General features: G+C 36.4%; 1 protein-coding gene across 6 annotated transcripts in view; it reads right to left on the reverse strand.

Annotated features, from left to right (window-relative positions):
• The window catches only part of Erbb4 (erb-b2 receptor tyrosine kinase 4), a 1,014,420-nt gene that overhangs the window by 476,198 nt on the left and 516,750 nt on the right, over window positions 1-21,472 (reverse strand). For all 6 annotated transcript variants that reach the window (XM_021197417.2, XM_021197414.2, XM_021197418.2 and 3 more), the window contains exon 3: window positions 13,064-13,250. In XM_021197417.2, the coding sequence (XP_021053076.1) occupies window positions 13,064-13,250 (187 nt within the window). The remainder of the gene's footprint in view (window positions 1-13,063; window positions 13,251-21,472) is intronic.

The following is a 21,472-nucleotide window of genomic DNA, read 5'->3' on the forward strand; positions in this document are numbered from 1 at the left end:
AAATAGAAGTTCTGCCAGTGAACGTAGTATCAGCACTACACGAATAATTCTATGTATCCCCACCTCACCTGTTTGAAGTTCATGTCAGTTACAAATTACACTGCTTTAGGGAAGTGGTCATAGTAGGTCCTGTTCTCAGTCCTGGCACTTCACCATGTATTAAAACTTGCATATATTTACAGTACCAGGAGTGAATTACCTGCTATTGAACTGGCCATAACTACAGTGTTTGGTTACCTCTCTATGACCTCCTTATTCTCAGACTTTTTGTAGCACGGTAGTAGAAGGAAAATCGGGAGCTTTGTTATCTGGATGCACGTTTCTGTTTTATGAATTATTGTTTGTCATGTAGGTATTAGTTAAACCAGTAGTTTAGAGAGAGGACTCATAATGATGAAGCAAGGTTATATTTGTAAACCATTTCTAATGATTAATATTGATTAATTATTGATGTTATTTTTGATACAGTTCTCAATAGGGTCAATATCTTAGGCTCTATTCTTTCATCCTAACTTTTCTGCTTATAGATTTCTTAGAATAACTTTGTAGGTGAAGTTAAAAATCAATTATATATTAGTATTTTCTCAAATTATTTCTCATAATTCACATAGTTAAAATTGTTTCAAATAAACTACATTAGAAAAAATGATATGAAGTCTAAAGTATTTTAAATATAAGAATATTAAGACTCATGCCTTTTATAATGAAAATCTCATTAGATTATCATCAGGTATATGTTTTTACCTAAAATATTTACAGTAAACATAAAACCATGAAGTTAAGAGAATGAGATAAATGTCAAAACTAAACTATATTCTTTCTTCTGTTAACAGCCACTATAATATTCTAAAACTGATATTTTAAAATCAAACTCAAGTTTCTATTCTTTGCTCGCAGAGTAGATTAAAAATCAAAATTGCTGACTTGGAAATCAACATTTTATTCGATTGAAACCTTTAATTGACATCACAGAGACAAATCAAGCTGAGCAAACAGGTGACAATAAAGATTTTCCCTTAACTTTTCGATAAATATGCAACATGATACTTATGGTTACTATAATGCCACAAGTCAAGCAAAATGACTCAACTTACAAGGAAATTAAATAATTTGTAGCATAAAGAAAAGAAGCATTCCAGAGCTGGTGTAAAACATCCATCATTGTTCTTACTTGGAGCAATGCTGAAGAGAATACAGATGCGCTCTTTGCAGTCTTTGGTCCCCTCAATATTCCCATCTAATTGGTGTAAATTAAGAACATATTTTAAAGTAGATTCTTAAAAGGAGGAATTATTTTCCCTATTTGAACTGTATGTTCATTTATTTTGCTTATGATTAAATAAGTTAAATTGTATTAGAAAAATAATAACTAAAGTTTCTTGGTTTATAACATTCCTAAGTTAGAAAATGTTGGGCTTATATATTTTCATATCTGGTCAAGAGGCTGCTTGTCTCTTATCGTGTTTATCATTAAGTAAATAGGGGGTGAAGAAAGGGAGCTCTCTATAGACACTTGGAGAGCTTGGTGACACACAGTGTCCTAGGCTCATTTCTGTTGTAATGATAAAATACTTCAAAGAAAGCATCTAGACAAAGAAAAGGCTTATTTGTCTTATGACACTAAATTATAGTGCATCATTTCAGGGAGGAAAAGGAGGAAATCAAGCATCTACTCACATCTTTAGCCCAGAAACAAAAGAGAATAAGTGAATTCTTGCTTGCTTGTTCTCTGCTAGTTTTCTCTTCTCTTATTTTGATCAGAACCTCCTCCCTTCTCCATAATACCACAGGGTGCTGGGCATTCTTTCATCAAGTAAAATAAAGGCAACCTCTCACTGAGAAGCTCAGGCAGCCAATCAGCTTTTACACTTTCCTTAAGAGTCTTCCCCTCAAGTACAGCGATTATTGGTTGGCCATGCCCTGAGTTCTTGCTCCCTCCCTAGTGCCTGCATTTCTTGTAAACAGGACAAATTTTGGGTTGAAAGTTTTGTCATCTCTATTGCTCCACTGGGGTTAATGCCTGACTATAGGAGGTGACCTCTTCAGGTTCCATATTCCCAGTATAGTGAGACACAGCTAAGTTGACCTCAGTTGATTCTTGGGTGCCTCCCTTATGCCCAATCTCTGTCTTGTCCTAGAAATGACGTTTACCTCATCAACACATGTTAGTTGCAGATTTCCAATCATTTTCATGGCCATCTAGCCATATCCCCCGTCTTTTCCTACACTTGTTCCTGAATCCCCCATTCCCTTCCCTATTCTCCCTCCCTCCTAGTTCCCTCCACCCATTTGCCTCTTATGACTATTGTTTTCCCCCTTTTAAGTGAGATTCTAGCTTCCTTCCTTGGGCCATCCTTCTGGGTCAGCTTCTTTGGGTCCATGGAGTATAACATGTTACCCATGCTTTATGACAAACACCCACTCATAAGTGAGTACATACAATGTATGTGCTTTTGGGAATTGGGTTACCTTATTCAAGATGATATTCTCAAGTTCCATCAATTTGCCTGCAAAATTCTTGATAACTTGGTTTTTAATAGCTGAACCATAGGAAAACAACAATCCTTAACACAAATGATACTCTGTTATGCTTGTAAACAGGAGCCTCCGAGTGGCTCTACCCAGCAGCAGATTCAGACAGATTCAGGAGCTTGGGGACTTTTATGGAAGAATAGGAGGAGAGCTAAAAATCACCACCCTTGTTTTTGGGTGCCTCCATTATCGCAGGTCTCTGACTTGTCCTGGAGAGAATACAGGACTCAAAGGTGATAGGAACTGCACAGGAAGACCAACAAAGTCAACTAACCTGGAGTCTTGGGGCTCTCAGAGTCTGAACCACTTACCAAAGAACATACATGGGCTGGACCTAAGCCTCCCCATTCATATGCAGTAGATGTGCACTTTGGCCTTCATGTGGGCTCTGAAAAACTGGAGTGCAGGGGTTATCCCAAAAGCTGTTGCCTGTTTGTGGGATATGTTCTACAAGCCTTGTCTGGCCTCAGTAGGAGAGGAAGCATCTAGCCTCACAGAGACTTGAAGTGCTTGGGAAGGGGGATATGCACGGGGACCCCACCTATTCATCTGCTCAGGGGATGGAGGATTGTGGGGAGCCGTCCTCACAATTGTCATGGCAAGATGGTGCTGGCATCTGGTGTTCTAACTGGTAAACAAGTGGTCTGCGCATGTGCTGGGTAAATTTCCATCCCTTGCGCCCTGCCTGTCCCGTGGCGTTATCTGGGCTGATAGTGAGCAGCCAACCAGGGAACTACACGTCCTAGGCGGAGAACATTTCCTATATAAGGGAGAGGGTTTTTCACCTTGGGGTCTCCGCTTTCGAGTAGCTTATACATTGCCTCTCGAGATGCATTAAAGCTTTACTGCAGAAGGATCCTAAGGATGTGTCGCGTCTTTCTTGCTGGCGAGATGGTAGGATGGCAAGGATGGGGGAATGATTGTGGGAGTGTGTGACAGAGAGAGTGCCAGAGAGTGGGAGACAAAGTGAACAAGTAAAAAAAAAAAAAGAGTCCCCCCCCCCCTAATTCTAGAACATGTCAAGTAGACAGTTTAAAACTCACCAGCAGCTGACTGGGCAATGTTTACACAGAAAGAGCTCAAGGGTATTCAAGGTTGCTTTCTGTCATCAACAAATTATAGTCTTGTAGCACTTTTTTCTTTCACTGGAGCAACATAAGTAACAGTACGTTCATTCAGATGGCTCAAAGGGTAAAGGCACTTGTGACCAACCCTGGTGAACTGAGCTTAACACATTGACCCCAGGTCACCTGGTGGCATGAACTGACTCCTAAAAGTCATGTCTGACCTCCACACATGGTCATGATAAACAAATGTTTCCCTCTTTTCCTTCCCTAACTAAATGTAATGAAAATTGAAACAAACATTAAGACCAACTCTTGACTAGATACTTATGTTGTTAAAACTTAAGGTCAAAAGGCAATCTACACTTAGAGATTCTCATTTTATCACTATCACAACTGTCAATGGACGGCCTATTTAGAACCAATTAGAACCCTTAAAGTATAAACTACAAACAGGCTATAAGTATAAAAAAGAAAAAAAAAGAAAGAAAAAAACCCTATATGTGGTATTTTAATAGCTTTGTGAAGTAACCTTACAGTTTTTGATTATAAAAAACATACTGGTTCTATTTTGGTACTCACCAAGAGCATCATAATCATCATCATCATCATCATCATAATCAGCAACAACATCATCATCGTCAAAGAATTCACTTAGTACTAACAAAAAAACTAAATGGAAAAGAGTCCATGAGTTTGTTAAAGAGCATTATATAAGAAGGTCTTAAGTAAAGAAAGGAAAAGGGACACGAAATAGTTATTTTACAACCACAACAAATAAATTATTTAAACATTTTAATAACTGCATTATATAAATATTTTGTCTCGATATGTGTATTTTCATTACATGGGTGCCTGCCACATGAGGCAGAAGACTATATTGAATCCTCAAGAATTAGAGTTATGGATATTTATGGGCCACCATGTTGGTGCTGGGAACTGAATTCAGGTCCTCTGAAACAAACAAACAAACAAACAAAAACCAAAAAACAGTCCATGCTCTTAATTCCTCAGCCATCTCTCCAACACACACACACACACACACACACACATACACACACACACACACACACACACACACAATGTTAATTACATCTTTTAAAAATATGTGACAGCTTAGAGTTATCACAGTGCTTAGGGAAGCTGAGGCCACTGAGGCCTAGGAAGTAGAATGACTTGCCCCAGAAAAGGACTTGATGGAAGGAATCAGACCGGGAGCAATTCTCTCATCCCAGTCATCCTGTTAGTCAATACTCGCTTATTACCTTGACTTAAATAAAGCATGTTACTCCTGTGGTACTACACTGACTAACACTATTGGCATGTACTCCACATGACTCAAGTAACTAAAATTACATAAATTATAATCAATTTCCTCAGTTGTACTAGCCTAAATTCAATTGTTATATATGGCAACTGTATCTTCCTCATAGAAATTTCCACTGAATAGTCATATGGAAGAAATGCAGCATATGAAACCGATGGCTCCTTGCACGGCAGATTCACTTGACTGCAGAAATCATATTAATCATGATTTATAAAAGTACTTCCCTATGCTTACACACTATAGCCAAAAGGTAAATATTTGACAGAAACAAAATATTTACCTGAGTAGACAGGTATATAGAGATAACTTAGAATAGAGATAACTTAGAATATCTCATACTTAGCACAGTGTTTTGAATATTCAAGTAGAATAAATCAAATTAGTGAATATTTGAATTGACCTAACTTTTGAAAATAATCTTGAAACTTTTCCAGTAATATTGAATCCATTAATATGCTTGCCGATAATGGTTCACAAGCTAATAACATTTATGGAAAATTATCTACAGTTCAGTTGAAGTGACAATAGAATGAGTTCATAGAGTTCTTATATTTAAATTAAATCAGTATCTGCATTACTGACATTCTGTGCATTTGCTTGTATTTTATTGCCAACTTACCATTAATCATATAAACAAACATTATACAAACATCTTAGCAATAATTCTTTCTGAACTACACCCTTTAAGACTTGAATATTGGTCTGTTTTTATTTACAAGGAATTTAGTATTTCTTTAATTGTGAACTTGGAGAAAATGTCTTAAGTAATTCTTGGAAATAATAGAACACAAAGAAACAGATTTGGAGATTGTAGAACGTGGTGCACTGTTCAGTTATAGGACTGTAGGGTGGATTTCCACAGATACAATCAAATTTCCAGACAAATGTTTGTCAGGTCAGCATCATGGGACAGCATGTAATATAGGAGCAAAAGGCACAATGGGGCTGTTTTGTACTGAATAAAAACCTCAGTAACAATACATATTATACATATGTTCAGTAAAGTGGAAGACTTTTTTCTAAGTTCTTGTAGCTCAGAGAAATGTTTAGAATCTGTCTAGTGTGGCCTGCCTTCTGTAATCAAACCTGAGACATTTATAACAACAGAAACATGGGTGTGATTGCATTCAGCCTTTATTCTTTCCAATGATAGAAATGGGTTATTTCTAAACAGTATTTATAAACTTTGGCCGGAAAACCAGAGGTCCTCATCCCAGCACTGCTATCCTTCCTTGGTGTCTGGATCGAGACATGGTAAATTTTTCACTTCTTCATAGTTCAGGTCTTCAAAAGGTACAAAATGATATTATTCTGAGGTAAAGGAGGAGGTGTGAGCATTCTGATATAAACAGCAGTTTCTCTGTTTTAGAATCTCAGTACCTTAGTGAGAAGTAGCCACCTTTCTACTGCTCCTAGGATCCTGAGGACCAAAGTTCCCCAGAGTAGAAATACCCTAAACAAGAATGCTAGCTCATTAAATGAGTTTTAGCAAAGGTCTAACTTATACTTCCTCTTTCTTGTCTTGTAAGTTATATGCCTTCTCTTATGAAAAGAGGCACACCGATATTGTTTTACCTTTTGGTAAGAAATAAAACTCAACCTTAAAAAGATCTATGAAGTGTGTAGTTGTGAGAGGCCACCATAATATTAAATGTCCCAAAGATATTCTGAAAGATACTTCAGGTATTTAATAAGATTTAACTTCAAACAGTGCATTTTATTCAGGATCCCTGGACATGACAGATGTTATGAGCACTCTGATTTGTACTTCTTATATTTACTTTTGTTTATGGTTTTTATGCCTACATGTAAGTATGTGTACCATGTTCATGCAAGGTCCACAGAGACCAGAAAAAGTTGTCAGATTCCCTGGATGTGGAATTGCAGAGTGTTTTAGTTTGTAATTGGGCTACTTAGGACAAAATTCAGGTACTTCAAAAGAATAATAAGTATGTTTCACTAGTGAGCCATCTCTGATGTCCCAAACCCAAGCACACCATTTTATTAGACATTATTAAAGGACTATAGACCAGAAGAAGTTATGAGTGTATTCTGTGGAAAGCCTATCTAGTGACCCTCCCCACCCCCAATCCCTGTAGCCCCTGCTAAGGTTCATTTCACTGTGGTCACTAAACTTCTTAATTAGTGGTAGAGACAATAGAAGTTTTCATTTTCCTCATGCCATTCCTTACATTCAGTTACCAGTTATCTAAACCTTTGGGTTTGGAGAGAGCTAAGGTGACAAAAAAAATGACAGTTACAACTCTTTGATTCCATAATTAACTTCCAGTCTTTAAATATGTTACTATTTTTTCTCTAATATAAATAGAACATTATGCTTTTCTTTCTAGTCAATTCACACTGTCTGACATGACAAGAAAACAGTATTTTATAAAAGCATTGATTGAAGTATCATTTCTACAAATTACAGACTCTTCACAAGAAACTGCCACTCTTCTGACTGATTCTCTGCTTCACAGGATGTTCGCTACAAATTTGACTTGATATGATCACTTCCAAGGAGTCTATCCTTTAGCTGAGAGAAGTGTTGTGATATTCTTTCCCCAAATATCAGAATATTCTGAGTAGGTGTCCTAATGTCAATGTGAGTTGTGCCTTTGACAAGCGTTCTATTCAGTCACGGTTCCCAAAGTGGCCAGGTTGACCCCACTTAAACAGCTCTATGCCCTTTCATAGAACAGTTGAAGGATGCTTCACAAGTCTAATGTCAGAAAAAGAACAAGAACGAGTGTGTCTCTTGTCTAGGTCAAGACAAATGTCAGGGCCCATGAATGGCAAATGTGGTGATGGGATTTCAAATGAAGGGCTGCAGCAATGTGCCTGTGCATAAGGAAGAGGACAGCAAGCTAGGGCTGAGAGGTGACAGTGCCTGCATAGAGAGTAGAGGAAGCAAAGCCTAGAGCTTCTCTCTGCCTTAGACAATAAACAGTTCCAAGGAGTGTCAGAAGAGACTATGAACATGGAAGTCAATTTTTGCCTAAACGAGTCACATTCAGCTTCCAGCAAGTGAACTGGAATCCTTCTGAATATGAAGGAATAGGCAGAGGAGTTCAGGCAATGACTTGAAACAAAGTTAATAAAAGACAGAGATAGCAGAAATAGTATCAGGGAATTCAGGAAACTATGGTTTTCTATCGTCTATGTGAAAGGTGCTGTAGTTGACAGTTCTCTGCTTTCTTCCTTTAATGCCTGCAAGGAGACTGTGGCATAACACATTCTTCACAATTCTCATGATAAAGACTCAGTTTCTGAGACTGTCAGGCTGTGCAGAACAGATAAGCATAAAACGGAGAATTCTGACTCCACATCCTTACTCTTTGACATTCATTGAGTAAGCTCAGGTAGCCTTCTTGTTTTGATACCAGTGATTTATGTGAGCACTACTGAATAATGTAGGAGGTTTGAGGATGTTAAATACTAGAAGATACATGTGTTAGTTTAATGTACTACTTTAATTAGTGTCCCATGTGCATTTCAATTATCAATGGTAATTCTCACAATTTCTGGATTAAATTTTACATCACTGAGGTGTAAAGTTATGTGTAAACTCCACTATGCAGTTCAACTACTAGAATCCATAAAACATAATATGTTCATTATATTATTGTTGAGCATTTCCAAAAATACTGGCACATAGTATTTATTTTATATATTTTATTTCTTTACTTCTCAAGTAAATAGAATCCAGTAGAAAGCTGCACAAATTATTATATTATTTATAAAATAGCAACTCTAGGAAAAAAACTTGAGGATATTGATTTGAAATATAAATTATTGCCATATATGATCTGCAATTTAAAATACTCAAAAAGAGATATTTAATAAGCATATTGATATATGTACTGCAATTGTACATAGCTTATTATAAGAGATATAAAAGATTTATTATAGCAATTATAAAACAGAATTTCATAACAAAATACATGCAAATTTAGATATTATTCAGTGATTCCTGCCTATGTAAATTGTAATATATATGTAAAATCAAATTATCCATTATAATATGGATTAAATTTGTAATTATAAATTGTTGTAATTATGTGTCATAAATTCAATCTCCTTTTTGACCCAAGTTAAGTTACATGTAGACGATTATAAATTTTGGATATAACATTACAGTTTGACATGAATTTGCCTACACATGTTTGGTACCAGAAAGAGTTGGTGGGACATCAGCTCCGGGAATGACTAGTAAAGACAACAGCCTTATCCTAATGAACTTAGTAAAAATGTTCTGTCCTTCTGGGTTAAAGCCTATACTCTTCTAAGTAGAAATGACATTTCCAAAGACTTTTAGATAGGTTGACCCATTCATGATGGTGTACCCTGGTCAAAACGTACTTTTGCTCTAGGGAGGAAAGAATGTTCTATGTTTAACAGGGTATCCAGACAATGCTGGGATTTGCCTGGTCTATTCTTTGCCTTTCCTCCACTCTAGCTCTGCTACTGCTAACCAACCACAGAGATGTGATCGGCAGCCGTTAAACACATTTTTCTGTGTAACCATGGTGGGGGGAAGCATTTTAAGTCTATTTCATGCTTTTGACAAAATCAAAAGGACCACTGGTTTGGTTTGTTTTCCTGATGTTGTGTGAAAATACCACCAGGCTTGATACTAACTTAACTTGCTGTATATTTTAGAATAAACTTGAATTTCTAACACTCTTTCCTAGCTAGTTTCCTGGGTGTGACCTAAGGGAATATGTAAATATATCTAGCTTTACTGAGGAATTAGAGCCAACACCAAAGCTTCTTACATAGAAAATAGGTATTCTATGAAGTGGATACATGTCCAGCTCTCTTGAATGTTTAATCCACTTTTGAATCATGGAGCTCACTGTGTTTTTATACTCTGAACCCAACCTGGAGTATAATTGCCAATGTACAATGAAAAGAATACTGTTTCTGTCTAACTCCTTCTTCTTCTGTAATATGATAGATGAATGAAAATTACCTTTGTTAAAGAAGTGTTAAAAGGTTAACTAGACATTGTGCTATTGTACTTTGGAAACAACACCTTAATTCACCTGGACAGTAGATTCAAAGCCTCCATAATTAGAATCATGTATAGGTCTATAAACGCATGTTGGTAACCACCCCCTGCCCACAATTAGGTGCCATTCAGAACATTTCAGATGCAGTCTGTGATTTGCAGTTAGACATCCAATACATTATTTTTAAGTCAAAGATATCATGGTAGGCTAGCACCCTTGTTTTTAAATAATGTTAATTATACTTATGACACTATAACTAGGGCAAAACTCATAGTCCCGTACATAATCTAATTTTAAAAGTTATAAATTCTTTTGTAGATCAATAGAAAACAATATAAAACCAATACATTTTCAAAAGCATCAACCCACCTTACCTAGATGGTATTGTGATTTGTGATATTTACTTCTTATCTTAGGCAAATCAACTAAAATATTTAGCTTTCCAAAATAGAACAAACATTTTCAAAACTATTTTTATATCCATAGTTAGATGTCTTCAGTTTCCTCAAACATTATCACACACAAATTCAACTGATTTCTGCATAGGTCATTACTCTATGAATTGTAGTCATCATTATCAAACATGTGACTACACAATTATTTTGACATCAATGTCAGCCTCCTACTAAGTCAAATACTTGAAAAGTGTCTACAATGCCCAGAATTTCTACCATACATTTTATCACATAGTTCTTTGAGTCACACTTTAGAGCATGCAATTTTTTAGAGTAATGCTAACTTGTAAATATACACAGGTATTCAAAAGAATCAATTCTTAATATTAATAAATTATCCATTTCTACAAATATCCAGAAATACCATAGTACTATTTGAATGATAGTGTTTTATGTCAGTGTAACAAAAAATAATCAGTTGCATGAATCATAATTAATAGTACAATGAATTCAGTTGCTAAAACATACTTAAATGGGACATAATTTTATTAAAAACCTTTGGTTATTATTTTAGAAGTACTAATCTTAAATATGGAAGTAAATGTGAAGAAAAATTTAAAGATTTTTTTTTTATATAGAGAAAAATAATGTAATGAGCTAATTGTATCCAGAACAGGAGAGAAGCCCAGAGGGTCAGGATAATGAATGGAAATATGTAGCCTCTGGATGTGGGAGGTAGAGAGACCCTCTAGAAATTACCAGAGATCTGGGAGGTGAGAGACTCAATGGGGATATTATCAAAATGCCCAACAGAGAGGAGAGGGAACCTGAAGAGTCTAACTTCGGTAGATAGACAGGGTCTCATATGGAGGTTTGGGGTTGCCAAACCACAATCAAAATTTCTGACCCAGAATTGTTCCTGTGTAAAGGAACTACAGGGTCAAAAAAAAAAAAAAAATGGAGAAGAGACTGAAGGAAAGGCAGTCCAGTAATGGTCCCAATTTGGGATCCATCTCATGGGAGCAGGGCGAACTAAGGTCTGACACTATTACTGACGCTATGATGTACTGACAGACAGGAGCCCAGCATGGTTGTCCTCTAAAGCCCCTGGCACATAGATAGCAGAAGAATGCCTGGTCTGGCCTCAGTGGGAGAAGATATGTCTAATCCTACAGAGACTTGAGGTCCCAGGGAAGGAGGATGCTGGGGGAGGGGGTGGAGTAGAGGGAGAAGGGGAGCACCCACTCAGAGGCAAGGGAGAGGAGGGATGGGATGAGGAACTGTGGGAGGGGGTCCGGGGAAAGGGGACAATGGCTGGAATGTAAATAAATAAAATAATTTAAAAAAAATAAGAAGATTCTAATATAATAACATCAAAAAGGGAATGTATTCCTTTATTTGCTAACATAAATATAGAAAATTCATGAAAGACACACAATGCTTCCCAAGTAAAATTGTAAGTTTTAGTTGTATTGTCTTATTTTAGATTTCTAATTTGAGTCATTCAGCTCCCTTTCCCAAACCAGCTTATTTTCAAAATTTTTTTCTCCTCTCATTATTTTATGTAAGTAGCAATTAGGTATGAAAAGACATTCATTTGGTAGAAAAAAATATCCTAGAAAAAAAATTGAAGTAATAGTGTTGGAATAGGAATTGATACATTTTCAACGTAATCACTTATTATTATTCCATCAACTCAACAACAACTGTTCTGAAACCATTATCATTATGTCACCTGACATTATCATTATTCCTTTCTGTACCCCAAATTTCCATATTTTATGTCACATGTCTGGATGATTATACAATTAAAAGTCCCATATTTAACTATATGCTACATATACTGTGAATAATAAAAATTATCTCAGTAAGTTAACAATGTCAATTATATTTTTGGCAAAGTATTTATTTTTTCAGGGTGAATAAAATTTACAGAGTGGACCCCAAGTAGGCATAAATCACTGAATATTTTATGTAACACTTGCGTACGTGTTATTGATTTCATGTAAATTACAACATAAGCTACTGAATTGCAACAGTAGCTCTGAATATTTTATTGTCACAGTTTAACTATAGATATATTCAGCAAAATTCATGATTATGTAATAAAGTATTCTATCAGAATCTGTATAAACTATAACAAACATGAAGTGGAAAATATCATTGTAAAGTTTGTTATATAGATAACTCTAGTTTGTTAGCATTGTGTGTCTGTAGCAATGAAAAAAATATCATGGATGACACCAAAATATCAATAGAATTGGTGACAATGCTTGGTGAGGTACTACTAAATGGGTGAAATTCAAACAGAATAAATTAGACTGTTCTCCTAAACTCAGGCGACCTGTAAAAATCTAAAGATTAGTTGAACTAGATGGAATAGCTTGAGCATTACTAAGCTCTGTCAGGCATGAGCACTGTGGTGTTATCGCAGGCGTTTGATGATCTGGTCCACCCAGCTGCAACCACCAAACAGAATTCTTAAGCCTGCTTCCTATCTCTGTTTTCAGTCACTGAGCATTTTCTTAGAGTGTACTTCTGTTCTGCTGAGATATAATATTCTGCTATCTTTTACACAGCACTTATAATATCTGTAAATAAAGGTGAAGGTAGCACAGAGACATCATTTCTCATGAAATGAGTATGCAATTAAATGTTGCAGACAATTCCACACATGCACACTTGTGAGCATTATATTACATCATACTCTAGTTTTCATATTTTTCTTACCGGTCAGGTTCTTTAATCCAAGTTCTTGGAGTCCAAAGTTGCCATCTTTCCTGTAGTTTAAGAATATCGCAAGGGCATAGCGATCTTCATACAGTTTTGTCCCACGAATAATGCGTAAATTCTCCAGAGGCAAGTAACGAAACTGGTTGAGGGCCACCAGTACGTAGCCTGTAACTTCTCGGATAGACTGGGAAAACATAAACAAACGTCTATCTTAGAGATAATGAAATTAACTTGGCAGGTTGTAACACAGTCATTCAAATAAAAATGAATTGACTCTAATTTTCAGCTCTTAATTTAATATACTAATTTCCTCATGATATTCATATTCATATTGTATTAATGGAGGATTACAAAGGGTTAGAATTTAATTTGAATATGTTGTATTTCTTTTTAAAAGACATGAATGTGGTATTACTAAAATAATGGATTTTATTTTATGAGACATTTCTCACACCTGAGACATGAATACAGTTAAAGGAATCAAGGTGTCATTCATTGATAAACTACAATGATGTGACATCAAACCACCAGTCAATTGACAGATGAGAATGCAACTGATAAGTGTTCCAGAGTAGAACCAGTGTATATTGGCTATAGACTCTGGGACACAGTTTAAATTGCTCTATGAATGTTCATTACTATACGATTACATTGGAACTGTAGTTTTTCCTAATCTTCCTGAGATCAAGGGGTGTTAGAGTAAGAACATAAGAACAAAGAGAAAGGAGAGGTGAAGGACTACAGCACTGAAGCACTGATGGCTCTGGTTAGCATAGTACATCTTGAAATCATACCTGGTCCATTGGGTCAAGCTCTAGAAATCTAGAAATCCATTAACCACTCTTCCATTGTTTGATTATTAACAAGTTTTTTAAAGGCAGGTAAAAGTTACATGGTCTAAAGAGTAATAATTATAAAGATGCAGTTTAGCTGATATGACCATTGTTAAATATTCTAGGATACAATGAGCACTATGCAGTATTTGGAGACCTTGATGTGTTAAATCTTTTATCTAGATTATGTCATGGTTTCCTCATTCCTCCTTGCATACCTCCAATCCCATTCAGGAGTGATTATTTGCATTACAAACTACAACCCCCCCTTGTTTATTGCAGAAAAAGGGATACAATAATAGTATTAGTGGGGAGAGTATAGATGAAACAACTCAGGGTAAAAGGGTAAAAAACAACTCAAGGGTATTGATTAAGAAGCAATTCTATGAATTATGTAGTGTTGATAGAGGGAAAACTCGAACTATTAGTTGACAAGGAGCAATCAGACAACTAAAGTAGATCGATGAGATAAAAATTGGAAAGGATAAAGCCAAAGTATCACTATTCACAAATGATATGATAATACACATAAATAATCCCTGAAATTCTACCGGAGACCTCCTACAGCTGATAAACAGCTTCACTAAGGTGGCTTGATAAAAAATTAAGTAAAAAAAAAAAAAAATCATTAGTCCTCCTTTATACAAATGATAAAGAGGCTGAGAAAGAAATCAAGGAAACAATACCCTTCACAATAGACATGAATAATATAAAATATGTTGGTGCAATTCTAAACAAGCAAGTTAAAGACCTATATGATAAGATCTTCAAGTCTCTGAAGAAAGAAATCAAAGGCCATATCAGAAGTTGGAAAGAACTCCATGCACATGGATAGGTACGATTAATACAGCAAAAATGGCCATCTTACCTAAAGCAATCTACAGACAGATTCAATGCAATTCCCATCAATATTTCAACAAAATTCTTTATAGACCTTGAAAGAACAATTCTCAACTTCATATGGAAAAACAAAGATAGCTAAAACAATGCCATACAATAAATACCTTCTGTGGATATCATCATCTCTAATTTCAAGTTGTAGTACTAAGCAATAGTAATAAAAATTACACGGTGTTGGTATAGAAACAGACCGTTGGTCAACGGAATCCAATTGAAAGCCCCCAAATAAGCTCACACAGCTTTGGACATTTGATATTTGACAAAGAAACCAAAACCATATAAGGGAAAAAGAAAACACCTTCAGTAAGAGGTGGTGGTCTAACTGGATGTCTGCATGCCGAAGAATGCAAATACATCTATATTTTTCACCCTGCATAAAACACAAGTTCATGTGGGCCAAAGACCTCCACATAAGTCCTCATACATTAAATCTAGTAGATGAGAAAGTGGGAAATAGCCTTGAACATTGATATGAAAGCAATTTCCTGAACAGAACACCAACTACTCTTGCACAAATATCACGAGATAATAAATAGGACCTCATGAAATCAAAAAGTTTCTATAAGACAGAGGACACTGTCATTAAGAGAAAAGAGCATCCTATAGATTGGGAAAAAAAAACCTTCACTAGCACTACATCTAACACAGTACAAATATCTAAAATATATAAAGAACTCATGAAGTTAGTTACCAACAAACCAAATATCCCATGCATGGTATGTTCTCATTAATAAGTTGATATTAGCTAAAAAAGTACAAAATACCCAGGATATAATCCACAGAACTCAAGAAGGTTAACAAGCAGAAGGGCTCAAGGGAGGATGCTTCGATTTCATTTGGGAGGGAGAAGAAAGCAATTACAAGGGGACAGAAAAAGAGAGGGACCTAAGTGGGAGAGGGGAAAGGGGCAACATGATCACATATTGGGGGGAGAGGAGTGAACCCCTGAGGGCCATAAAATACAAGATAACCACACAACACTCATAGACCCACAGAAGCTAAACAAAGAAGGCTCAAGCAAGGATGCTCAAATCTCACTTAGAAGTGCAATAAAATAATCATAGGAGGCAGATGGAAGGAGGGAACTGGGTGGGAGATGTGATAGAGAGGGGAATGGGGTGGTTTTAGGATCCTGAGTGGGGATAGACAGAAGAGAGAGCCAAATGACCAGGAGAGTGAATGGAGATTTGTGGATGGCAGGGTTTAGGGGTAGAAGGACTTCTTTAGAACATGCCAGAGACCTGGTATAAGGGAGGATCTCAGGAGTCTATGACTTTAGCTGGGACTCCCAGAAATGGGGATATGCAACCTGAAGAGGCTACCTCCTGTAGCCAGGCAGGACCTCTAGTGGAGATATAAGGACACCCACCCACCCACAAAACTTTTGAACCAAATTTGTCCTGTCTAAAGAACTGCAGGAACGAAGAGGGAGCAAAGACTGAGAGACTGGCCAATCAATACCTGGTCCAACTTGAGACTCATCCCACGGACAAGTACCAGTCCCTGCCACTGTTAATGAGACTCTGTTAAGTTTACAGACAGAAGCCTTGTAAAACTCTCCTGTGAGTGGCTCTACCCAGCAGCCGACTGAAACAAATGCAGATTCCCTGAGCCAAACACTGGACTGAGGCTGAGATCTGGGACCATTATGGAAAAGATGGGGGAAAGGATTGAATGTCCCTGAAGCAATAGGAACTCCATAGGAAGACCAACAGAGTCAATTCTTACCACTAGGATTTTTCTTAGACTGAGCCACGGACCATGGAGCACACATAGGCTGAAACAAGATTCCTAGCATATATGTAGCAGACATGTAGCTCAGTCTCCATATGGGTACCCCAACAACTAGAGCCAGACCAGGGATTGTCCCTAAAGCTGTTGCCTGTCTTTGGATGCTTCCTTTAACTGGGCTTCCTTATCTGGCCTTGGTGAAACTGGAAAAACCTAGTCCTGCAAAGAAGGAGGAAAATTAATGGGCCCTCACTGTGTCAGAGGAGGAAGAGATTGGGGCAAGGTGAGAACGGGGCCTGGAAAGAGGGTGTGGGCAGTGATCTGGATATAAAGTGAATAAAGAAATTAATTAATTAATGAGAAAAGGTTTTTTTTTTCTAGAGAGCTTAACAAAAACAATCCATCTTATAAGAATTATGTGAGATAATGTTCCACATCTAAGTTATACATGGCATCTTGATTTTATGCTCTTATTTTTTCTAGTGTTTAAAATATCATTCCCAGATATTTTTAAACTGTTTCTGTGGACAAATATTCTGAAATAGCTCAAAATGAAATTCTGTCACATACATATGTGGAGTGCCAATAAAATCTCAGGCAAAGTGATTTGCTAATACTTCAAAAACCTCAGTTCCATTATTTAAGCTAATATTGGCCTATCTGTATAATAGAGATCGAAAACGACAGGTATAGATTAAGTGTTGAACTATCGTATAATCACATCCACTCTCCCTTGTGCCAGTCCTTAGGCTACCAGAAAGAATCTCAGTAATATAACACTTTTATTGTTCTACAACTTTGTTATTAAACTCAATACAATTTTGCTATATATACATATATAGACTATTATATATAATATTATAACTTTATATATTTGCTAATATAAGATGTACAATAGAGAAGCATAACAGCTTGAGGTATGAGCTGGCCTGACATGCAAATTTGCCTTAATTCTAGCCTTTGTCCTTACTAGTTATATAAACTTGTTGAAGCTTTTAAATCTCAAAAATCTTCAGTCTTTTCATCTCTGTAAAAATATACCTATTACAAAGCTATTATATACATTGCAAGATAGAGAAAAGTTGTATAGCAAATTGTATTTAATAGATGCCAGCTATTATAAATATTACCTCAGAAACTAGCCAGGAAAACAGATTGTCTCAGGACAATTAGTTGAAGATGAAGTGGTCATAATATCACAGCATAAGAACTATTGTTTTTAAATTCTCTATTATATAATCTTCAGCATGCCTATATCTTACTTTTAAAGTCTACAACTTATTTCTCAAATTCAGAAATGCCTCCTACATTTTTCTGTATGCATATTTAAGCTTTTCCTACTGACCCCGGTGTTGAATAGACATTTTTTAATGACCATTTAATAAAGTAGAATTCAAATTCAAAGAGTGTAATGCTTTTAAGTCATTGTAGCTATTATTTTCCATGGAAAATGATTTTGTGAGCTTGCTGTTAATAAAAAGCATAAAAAGATGAAATCATGGTTTGTGCTTATGGACCACTGTAACAAATGGAAATCTCTACAAACTTCGCCAAAGAGAAAACTTTCACCATGTTTTTATCTGAAGAGGTTCAGGGCCAGAAATGCTCCTTGTCTCATCAAATATAAAGGGTATGCATACCTGGAGATGCATCATCATCATAAAGAGATAGCATGTGCTCCATACAAACAGATTGTTATCTATTGTCTACACTGGCTCTGCAGCAGCTTTGCTCAGGGAGTTAATGAAATTGAAGATCCTTAAGGCCTTGAGTGGTTGAGGAATCTCCTAACCAATGAGAATGTTCCTTTAATTCTAACATATATGAAGAAAATCAAGGATAGATATGAAAAGTCTGCTGGTCCACTATGCCATCCTTACATCTGCTGAGAATTCCAGAAAAACCTGTTTTTGTTATTTCCAGACTTATGACCTATTTCACAGTTCTTTAAATTGATGCAACTCCCAATTTGTTAGTCCCTCCCTTCTTCCCTCCCCCTCCCTTTCTCCCTCCTTCCATCCCCTTCCCTTCCTTGCTCCCTTTCCTTTCCTTTCCTTCATCCCCCTTAACTTCCTCCCTCCCTCCCTCCCTCCCTCCCTCCCTCCCCTCTCTTNCCCTCTCTTTCTTTCTTCTTTCTTTCTTTCTCTTTCTTTCTTTCTTTCTTTCTTTCTTTCTTTCTTTCTTTCTTTCTTTCTTTCTTTCTTTCTTCTTTCTGTCCTTCATTATTGCCTAAGTGGAAAGGAATAATAGCTTCCCAAATATGTCATTATCTCTCTTAAGTTTTATCTGCATTATATCCATCCTTCATAAATTCCACATAAACATCTCTTGGAGATTCTTGCCATTTCCTATTTATTTATGTTTAAAAACATCCTTAGGTAGTTAAAATAGTTCTGAATTGTTCTACTGCTGTGCTTTATGTACCCAGAACTAATGAGAAATTACCTAAACACAAGCACATTTTGTGCGTAAGGACATTCATAAATATAGTAGCGATTAGGGTGTTGAGGAGACTGGAAGTTAAATGGCTGTGATATCATGAGGAGAGGGAATAGAAAACTCTAGTGACAGGAAAGAGGATGGCTGAAGGATAGGAAGTTTCCTCGACTGGTAATGAATGCAGAAATTATGCCTTCTCTGACGGTGACAAATGTAGCAGCAAATTGTAGCTTCTGTATCAGTAAGATTTTCTATTAACTTCCCTAAGGCAATTACTTTCTGTCCCTGCCCCTCCTATCATGTCTAGAAATATCTAAAGCAGACACATTCTTAACGATGACATAATATTAAGAAGTTTACAAGAAAAATTAATAAGTTAATAACAAGCATTGCATATTCCTTCTGCTTAGAGAGATACTGTTTTGTGCTTTGGGTTTCTGCTTTCGGGTTTCCACTGTTTGAAGCTCATCACTATACCACTCAGAGAAGCCAGGACTCAATATCTGATCTAATTATATTCCGGGGGAAAAAAAGAGCATGTTAAACGTCATGTACCTAACTGCAGCAGTATAGAATGCTTGCTCAATGTACCCAATACGAACTAACACTGAAGGTTCAGAAATACTGATCAAAGAAAACTAAACTCAACCACTATGAGCCAGTTCTATGGACTAAGCCTGCCATTATCCTTGGAACCTGTGGGCTGTTCCTTCAGTATTGACCTCTTAGCCAGCACTCAACACAAACATGATTTATTTGCAATGAACACTTTTCAGTCAGATGTGTTTCTCTCCTTCTCCAGAAATAACCATCTTTATATTGTCCTGAGCAGTGGGGAGAAAACTTAATAGTACTTATTCAGGTCTGTTTCCAGTTGTTTCTTTTTTTCCTGATTTTATATAAACTGTATCTCCAATTCATGTAGTTTTGTTAAAGTATATGTGGCTCTAAAACACCTCTTCACTTTGAATGCCTTAATAACAAACTATAATGAAATAGTATGAAACCAAACTGAAACAAGAACACCTTCATTCATGAGAAGCAGAATCTCAGCCAATCCTAAACATTTAGCTCAGCTAATTATATGATACCAACTGATCAAATATGTCCATAAAGTGGACCATCCTGCAAATAGGGGAACTGGATAGTAGTAACCAATCATGCTTTCTTTGCACCATTTCCATTACCTGCCTAAAAACACCACCTTCTTTTTTGCTAACTAGAGATCCCTGGGCTTTTTTACCTTCTGCAGATGCATTTAAGAATTGCAAATTATTCTTTGTGCTAAATTTCTGCTTTTTAAATTTGCCTAATGAATTACACTAGTTGAAATATACCTGCATACCCCTTTATGTAATCATACAAGCGTCCTGATTTTGTAGTGTTCTTAGAAAGACTCATGGCATTACAAATTCCATCATCTATAAATAAATATTTATATGTAAACTAACTGCCTTTGTTATAATACAGGTAAGTTTATATTTTAAAATCTTAATTTATATTTTAAAATCTTAATTTAAATGTATATTTTTAACTTTTTAAATTATGTGTTTTAGTAAATTAATATTTCACATCAAATATGTATATTAGGCCCCAGTGAAATATCGAATCAAATATTTTCTGGTTAGAAACATTGTATATATGAAAAAATAGAAATAATAATTGAAAAAACATTTATACATAATAAAACTATAAAAGTGTTTTAATTAAACTCTGTTTAGATACCTAATGACTTTTTAATTGGGTATTTTCTTTATTTACATTTCAAATGTTATCCACTTTCCTGGTTTCCCTCCAAAAACACCCTATCCCATCCCCCTTCCCCCTGCTTCTATGAGAGTGTTTCCACACCTACCCACCCACCCACCCACCCACCCACTCCAGCCTCCCTGCTCTCGAGTTCCCCTACACTGGGGCATCTGGCCTTCCAGGACCAAGGGACTCTCCTTCCATTGATGCTGGACAACACCATCCTTTGGTACATATGCTGCTGAAGCCATAAGTCCCTCCATGTGTACTCCTTGGTTGGGAGTTTAGTCCCTGGAGGGGTGGTCTGGTTGGTTGATATTGTCCTTCTTCCTATGGAGTTGCAAACCTCTTCAGCTCCTTCAGTCCTTTCTCTAACTTCTCCATTGGGGACTCAGTGCTCGGTCAATGATTGGCCTCTGTATTTGCCAGGCTCTAGCGGAGTCTCTCAGGAGACAGCTATATCAGGCTTCTGTAAGCATGCACTTTTTTTTCTTTTTCTTTTTTTTTCCTTTTCTTTTTCTTGGATATTTTCTTTATTTACATTTCAAATGTTTTCCCCTTTCTAAGTCTCCCCTTCGGGAACTCCCTATCTGATTCTCCCTCCCCCTGCCTTTGGATGGAACACAGGGTCCCCAATGAAGGAGCTAGAGAAAGTACCCAAGGAGCTGAAGGGGTTTGCAGCCCTATAGGAGGAAAAACAATATTAACTAATCAGTACCCCCAGAGCTTGTGTCTCTATCCGCATATGTAGCAG

Source organism: Mus pahari, chromosome 5, assembly GCF_900095145.1.
Source record: "Mus pahari chromosome 5, PAHARI_EIJ_v1.1, whole genome shotgun sequence".
In the NCBI taxonomy this organism is placed as follows: Eukaryota; Metazoa; Chordata; class Mammalia; order Rodentia; family Muridae; genus Mus; species Mus pahari.